At 50.2% G+C, this 7500-nt stretch overlaps 1 protein-coding gene across 2 annotated transcripts in view; it reads right to left on the reverse strand.

The window, feature by feature from the left end:
- LOC142988315 (ephrin-A5-like) overlaps positions 1 to 5078 on the reverse strand; it is a 40509-nt gene extending 35431 nt beyond the window's left edge. For both annotated transcript variants that reach the window (XM_076137444.1, XM_076137443.1), the window contains exon 1: positions 4299 to 5078. In XM_076137444.1, the coding sequence (XP_075993559.1) occupies positions 4299 to 4429 (131 nt within the window). In that variant the 5' untranslated portion in view covers positions 4430 to 5078. The remainder of the gene's footprint in view (positions 1 to 4298) is intronic.
- Between the last annotated feature and the right edge of the window lie 2422 nt (positions 5079 to 7500).

Here is a 7500-nt window from a genome sequence, read left to right on the forward strand (position 1 = left end):
TCCCTTCACAGCTGCTGAACGCTCAGACTTTACTGGAAGTCGCTGCAAAGTCCGATCGACATCTGGCGGCTGGAAGCGGCGAGTGGGCGCTTTGGTCCCGGCGGCGTTTAGCGGGACAACATGACGGAGGCATTAGCGCGTCTCTGATTGTCTTAAGAGAAATATGTTGCATCTGCCGCAGAAAGCTTCAGCCAGGCGTTAGCGGGGATTAAGGGACCCCCTGGGGTGCCGGGTGCAGAATGCAGGGACCCCCCCCCCCCCCAGCTGTCAGGTTGTTAGTCCCACCCAATGAGCGGCTTTGATGAGCGGGGGTATCGGTTTCCACGGCGTCGCAGACACAAACAGCCCGGGAGCTTAAGGACGGAACTCAGCCCCCCCCCCCCCCCCGCGGCTACGGCCCCCCCGGGTCCTGGTCCTGCCTATCAGCGGCACATAAACGCATCGGGCCAGAGGCCACGCCCACCTGCAAACCACGAGGATCACATGACCACCCGGGCGGCTCGTAATGAGGCGGCTAAACGCCTGACCAGTCGGGAATTCACTAATGAAGCTGAGACACGACGAGGAAACACCTTCCTCCTTCATGGAGCTGCTGAGGAGGAACATCTGGATTCACTTCCTCACAACTCCCCTGCAGGGGGAGGGAGGACTGCAGGACTACTGGAGTCCAGCAGGTCTACTGGAGTCCAGCAGGTCTACTGGAGTCCAGCAGGTCTACTGGAGTCCAGCAGGTCTAGGCTGAGGTGGCTCCGGGTGACGGCTCCCTGAGGAGACGACCTGATCACACACAGGATGGAGAAACGTTCCATCATGAGGCAGGAAGACTCACAAAGCGTTGAGTCTGAGATGAAGATGAAGATGAAGAGTGATGTTGATGTGACTTCTATAGAAATCCTCACAAACAAAAGAAGAAGATGAAAATGTCATCAAGTTTTCATTTTTCACGACTTGCTTCCTGCGGGGAGTTCCATGAATGTCTGAGTGTGGAGCGACGCTCCAGAGGAGAGGAGGAGGAGGAGGAGGAGGAGGAGGAGGAGGAGGGGGGCGGGGCTCATCTGGGCCGGAGCGCTGCAGCTTCCCAGCGTCTCTCTGCTGAGCAGCGTTACATTAAACAGCAGGGAGCCGGGGGCCGTCAGGTCGAGCTGCAGGTCAGGGGCCCGACATGACATCATGCACTGTAAAACCACTACACACATACACACACACACACACACAACACACACACACACGCGCGCACGTCAAGTTCCACCTACCGACGGCTCCACGGGTTTAACCCTTACACTGAAGAAACCACAGGAAGGAACACACACACACACACACACACACACACACACACACACACACACACACACACACACACACACACACACACACACACACACACACACACACACACACACACACACACACACACACACACACACATTACTTTGCTCCTCAGGATCAAACGTTGTTATTAAGGTTTATATTAAATGTGTATGATAAAGATGTTTACGCTGATGTTTCCTCTGGACTATAGAGCGTTACTACGGTGACGCACATCAACACCAGCGAGGCCGACGCCCCGATCCTGAGTTCAGACTCAACCTATAAAGATTCCACAACGTTCCCAAAGCCGTCCGTGTTTCCGTGACCACATGAACCCTAAACCTGAACCTGCTGAGGAGTGTGTGTGTGTGTGCCTGTGCGTGAGTCTGTGTGTGTGTGTGTGTGTGTGTGAGTGTGTTTTTACAGTGCACAGCGGCTCAGGTTTACAGGAACGCCGTGAATAAGAAAAGGAGACATTTAGTCAAAGGAGTCATTTAGGAGTTACTCATTTATTCCAGCTAAGAGCTCCATTCTGCCAGGACAAAGCCCAGGCGGGGAGCCCCCCCCCCACGGGCCCCGGGGCCAGCGGTCCTGCCCCGGTGTTGACCCTGACAACGGCCCCCCGTGAGCCGCTCCCCGACGCTGCAGCCGGGACCCGCCTGCTCGCCGCAGAGTGTGTGACCTCAGCATGTGTGGATCTCTCACAGGATCCAGATCCACGCTGGGCCCTGGCCGCCGCTCAAACACCCCTGTGTACCCCTGTGTACCCCTGTGTACCCCGCTTTGTCTGCCCCAGCGTGGGACGGGGGGGCCAGAGGGCGGGGGGGGAACTTGGATGGGGGGAAGCATGGCAACCAAGAGAGCAGACTTGGGAACTGGGAAGCTTTGTAGAGCTTTGTAGGAAACAATAAAAGACGAAGGGAGCAGCCAGAGATCTTATCAGCCGACGTGGGAAGAACAGAAGTGAGGAGGAAAGGAGAGAGGAAAGTTCTGATACTGCCATGATTCTGTGTGTTACTGAAGACTTCACTCACTCCGTACTTTACACAGTGTCTAATAAGTTGTTTAAGCTTTTCCAGTTAAATCAAACTGTCATCTTTCCTGTGACATCATTCATTTGATATTTTAGGACTAAATGAAGCTTTGGTTTGGATTCTGGAGACACACACACACACACACACACACACACACACACACACACACACAGGGCCTGCTGGACGTTCAGTGTGTTTCCACGGTGATGTTAATGCTTTGACTGAATCCAGGCGGAGTAATTCTTCTTCTTCTTCTTCTTTATCTTATCGTGCTCACATATCTGTCAGAGGAGCAGGAAGTCCATCCACTTCCTTTGATGCCACCACAACATTTGCATCTGTGTGTTAATATCCTGTCAGTTCACCAAACTGCCTCCACACACACACACACACACACACACACACACACACACACACACACACACACACACAGCTCTGTTGTGTCTTATGAAAGCTCAACAAACAGATCAGTTTCTGATCCAAATATTGACACAAATATTAAATATCGAGTCCAAACGGTAAAGATCACACCTGAGCTCAGACTCAACACGGAGGAGGAGGAGGAGGAGGAGGAAGGAGGCCGAGCTGCTCCCATCTGCCCGGGACGCGCTGGGAAGAGCGGGAAAGCCGGGACGCGACCCGGAGGACCCGGGCAGAGACCCCGTGACGCTCAGGCCTGTTTGAGTCTAACAGTAAATGATTCCCACCCACAAAGAGTCCCTGAGGGAGGAGCGAGCATTCACCATGACAACGGAAATATGAACCATAGATCCATATGGAGTTTACATGAATACAAACATCTCTACTAAAGAACACACTGTAGAGTAAATAAGACACTAACTACAATATGCACAAATCTAAAATAAATCTAAAATAAATCTATGAATATCTATAATGTAGAAGCTGAGACAGGAAGTTTAAATAAGAGAGAGATCATAAAATGATTATAGATCACAGATCGATAACACAAATATTCACTCCAGCAGAGCCTCAGTAAAGTGAAGCGACAACTAAACACACACACACATCCCACAGGAGAGAGAGAGGAGGAGACGAAGAAGGAACTCTGAGGTCTGTAATCACAAATCAACCGGAAGCTGCTGCAGATCACAGAAGCTCGCTGTGACATCTTAACGTCCATCAATAAACCTGCTGATCGATCATTATGGAGTTTCTGCAGTTTCTCACTCAGACTGACATTCTGACACACACACACACACAGACACACACACACTCATCTGTTTATCTGCTGCAGTAAAGATCCAAACAACTCTGATCCATTACGATCATCACGACTCAGAACCAGAACATCCAGTAACGCGTTTAGCTCCACAGCCTGACACACACACACACACACACACACACACGCACACACACACACACGCACACACACACACACACACACACACACATTCCTCAGCATCGCAGACACACGGAGACTCAAACTCAAACTGTCCCGAGGAAGAAGCCAGCAGATAAGAAGAACAATGAAGAGCTGCTAATGATCGATAGACTTTGGATCTGATTTAGTGATCAGCAGTAAATAATCAACCCAAAGCTTCTGTGGTGTATCAATACTAAATAAAGTTCATCTCTCTGTCAGATGATTCAGCTCAGCCTGATCAATCAGCTGAAGTCACGAACTCGAACACATCCCGGCTCTGTTTAGCTGCTCGATGTTCAGATTTTAAGGATTAATTTGTTGGTTCGAGTCCCACTGACGGTCACAACATTAAACACAATAAAAACACAATAAACTGAATCATTTTATAGAAACGCGTCTGTTTGTTTTTCTCCCCAAAATCTGGATGTTTTTACGCGTGTTGCGTTCACGGGCCGTCATGATGGAGGTCAGAGCGGATCGACCTCCTCACTCAGCCGAACACCACATCACTGAGAACGGGCAGCGCGCCGCCACGTCTCGGTGAAGTTCGGGACCCCGGGTGTGTGACTCACCTCGGGTTGGTGCGGTTCCAGTAGACGGCGTACCGATCGGACACCACCTTGGACGCGGGATCCTGGCCGTACACGCACAGCCCGACGATGAGGAAGAGGAGCAGGACCATCATCATCTCCACCTGCGGCATCGCGCTCCAACTACAGTCCTCCGCCCGGGATCCGAACCCTCGGGCTGAACTCCGAAGAAGGAGCTGAAATCACAGCTGTTGCTTCACAGAAACTCGGGTTTCTGCTTCAGTCTGATGAGGAGCCGCGGCTTCTTCCACTCGATTCACTGAAAAACGTGGAAAACTGCGAAGCGCGCAAAGAAAATGCTGAATCTTTACACTCCGCGTCCCTGCGAGGACCGACGATCTCCCTCCGTCTGCGCTCACAACTCTGCGCTCAGAACTCGCGTCAGAGCGGAGCAGCAAAGCGCGAATCGGGGCTTAAAATGTCCCAGACCCGGGAGAAGAGAACCGGGAGAAGAGAACCGGGAGAGTCGCGCTCCGTCCGCCGCCTTCCTCCCCGCTATCCGCTCTCCTACTCGGGGGTCTCGGTGTCGCTCGGATCCCCAGAGGTCTCGGGACTCAAACCCGCAGCAGTCTGAGCTTCTCCGGCGCGGACACACAGCGGCTCAAAGCTCCGCTCCTCCCCGCGCGTCAGGCCGCTGTGCCCGGGTAACAGACCTGCTCCGACCGTGAGCTGCAGCGCGTAAAGGAGCCGCGGTGTGAGCAGCGTGGAGGCACAGAGCCGAGTGAGACACACACACTCTCTCACACTCACACACGCTCACTCACTCACACACACACACACACACACTCCTGCGGCCATGCTCCCAAACACTCCCCCCTCCCCCCTCCCACCCTGCCAACCGGCCTCCACTGCAAGAAGTGTCCGGATGAAGCGAAGCAGGAGACTGAAGACTTTTACTCTGAAGCGCAGAGAAAACTCAACAAGTAAACATCAGTAAGAATTAAAGTACTCAGTCAGTATATAAAGTATTATTTGTGATTGACTTCCTTTCTTTTCTCTCCATCCAGGAGCCACAGAGGGCAAACATCTGACCCCCGGGTCAAACGATGACATCACAATGATGAAGGGTGGAAACAACAACACAATGAATCACATAGAGCTACATGTAGAGCAACCTAAAGTGGTACAGATAGAGCTGCCGATAGAGCTACATGTAGAGCTACTTATCGAGTTACAGATAGAGCTACATATAGAGTTACAGATAGAGCTACATATAGAGCTTTGTGTCTCAGTGGAATCTTGTGATCAATAATAAAATCATCGTCATCTTTGTGAAATCCTTTCTTTCTTTTATAAGCTGTCAATCATAAAGTGACAGAATGTGAGTGAGTATAGTGGATTAACCCTTTAAGGCCCATCAGGTCCTTCACTCGTATGCACACAGGAGCGAGGAGGAAGAGGAGGAATGGGAGGAAGAAGAAGGAAGAGGAGGAAGAGGAGGATGAGGAGGAAGAAGGTTGGTGAGGTCGCTGCTCTACTCTGCTTATATAAACTTTAGTCCCATTGTAACAAAAACATTCTTAGATGTGAACAAAGGAAACAGCTGATTGAGTTCTTAATAGTTCGATCTGTATTGATTGTGTGATTGGAGGTTATTGATCCATCAGTTTGGTGCCTGAGCAGTGTGCTTGTGTTCTCAGGTGACATCATCTTTTACAGTGGAGAGCTCAGTGGCCCCTCACACTCTGATTGGCTCAGAGGCTGAATGAGTGAATGAGAGAGAGAGTGGCTCTCCACTCACAAAAACAACCCTCCTCCTCCTCCTCCTCCTCCTGCTGAGGGGGTCATGCCATGAACTCAGACTCTTCACCTCTCAGCATCGTCTTCATCACTTGTTGTTCTTCTAAACGTTTCCTCTCTTCATCATCTCAGTCCTCAGGTCTTGTTAGCGTTTCTTCTTCCTTCTCTTCTCTCAGATTATTTGATGACTTTGTGGCTTTCCTCTGCAGACCTGTGTGTTACATTGTTACCAGAACAAAATACTACTTTACTGAGATAAAGTCAAACATACATGAACAAGTTTGTAATACTGCAAGAAAAATGTTGCAATGTTACAAGAATGAAGTCAGAACCTGAACCAGCAGAGAGGAAACTGTGTGAGTGTCTCTGTCTCTGTATCTCACTCATGTTGAGGCTTATATGAGCGCCTCACCTCTCTCTCCTGCACGGTCGTGATCTTATGCTCTGCTTCGGTTGGAGGCTCACTGCGTCACATAGTGGTGATCAGGGGAACTTCACATCTCCATGCCTGAAGTTAGATGAAGTTATGATGAATTCAAGAAGGCTTCACGTGATGAAGAGCACACAGAGGGAGTGTGTATGTGCGTTAGTGAGTCACACACACACACACACACACACACACACACACACTCTAATCCTGGTCATAACAGCAGTACCAGTGAGGAATCTCGTCTGTGTCAGCTGAGGAGAGGAAAGTTTATAGAGACGCTGACCAGTCGCTCGCCCTCGGCTTCTGTTCTTTATAAAAACCTCAACACGCACACACACACACACACACACATCTGACCTGGATCACAGCCCTGACACACACACACACACACACACACACACACACATCTGGTTTGTTTAGAAGCAAAAGAGAACAAAGTCAAACCACAACATATTCCAGATAAATGTTTATGTCTCTGTGGTCACATGACCTTAACTCTGGAGAACGATCAATCAACTGAAATAAAGCAACAACAGTCTTTGAGATGTAACTATATTATTGATTATTGACTTTCACTTTGCTTCTGTTTACAGCTCTGAACTCAAACTGTCTGACTCTGAGGCCCTGAGCTTCACTTCCTTCGCTTCTTTCCCCGCTGGTTGCTTACTTCTTCTTCTTCTTCTTCTTCTTCTTCTTCTTCTTCCTCTTCTTCTTCTTCCCTTGCTGGACTTTTCCAGGCTTTTCCCGACATCCCGGCGGTTTGAGGAGGACGCAGGGCGACAGCAGCTCGTGGGAGGTCTGAGCTGCTCTGGTTCATGTGTGTGTGGCACCTGGTTGAACTCTTTATATACACCAGCTCTTCAAACACAAATACACAAACTCACACGCAGACACAAAGGGCTACACACACACACATACACACACAGACACACGCACACACACACACACACACAGACACACACACACACACACACACACACACACACACACACACACACACACACACCTTGCGTG

This window comes from Genypterus blacodes, unplaced genomic scaffold (assembly GCF_046128005.1).
Source record: "Genypterus blacodes isolate CSIRO-AG114 ecotype Tasmania unplaced genomic scaffold, CSIRO-AGI_Gbla_v1 ptg000315l_1, whole genome shotgun sequence".
Classification (NCBI taxonomy): Eukaryota; Metazoa; Chordata; class Actinopteri; order Ophidiiformes; family Ophidiidae; genus Genypterus; species Genypterus blacodes.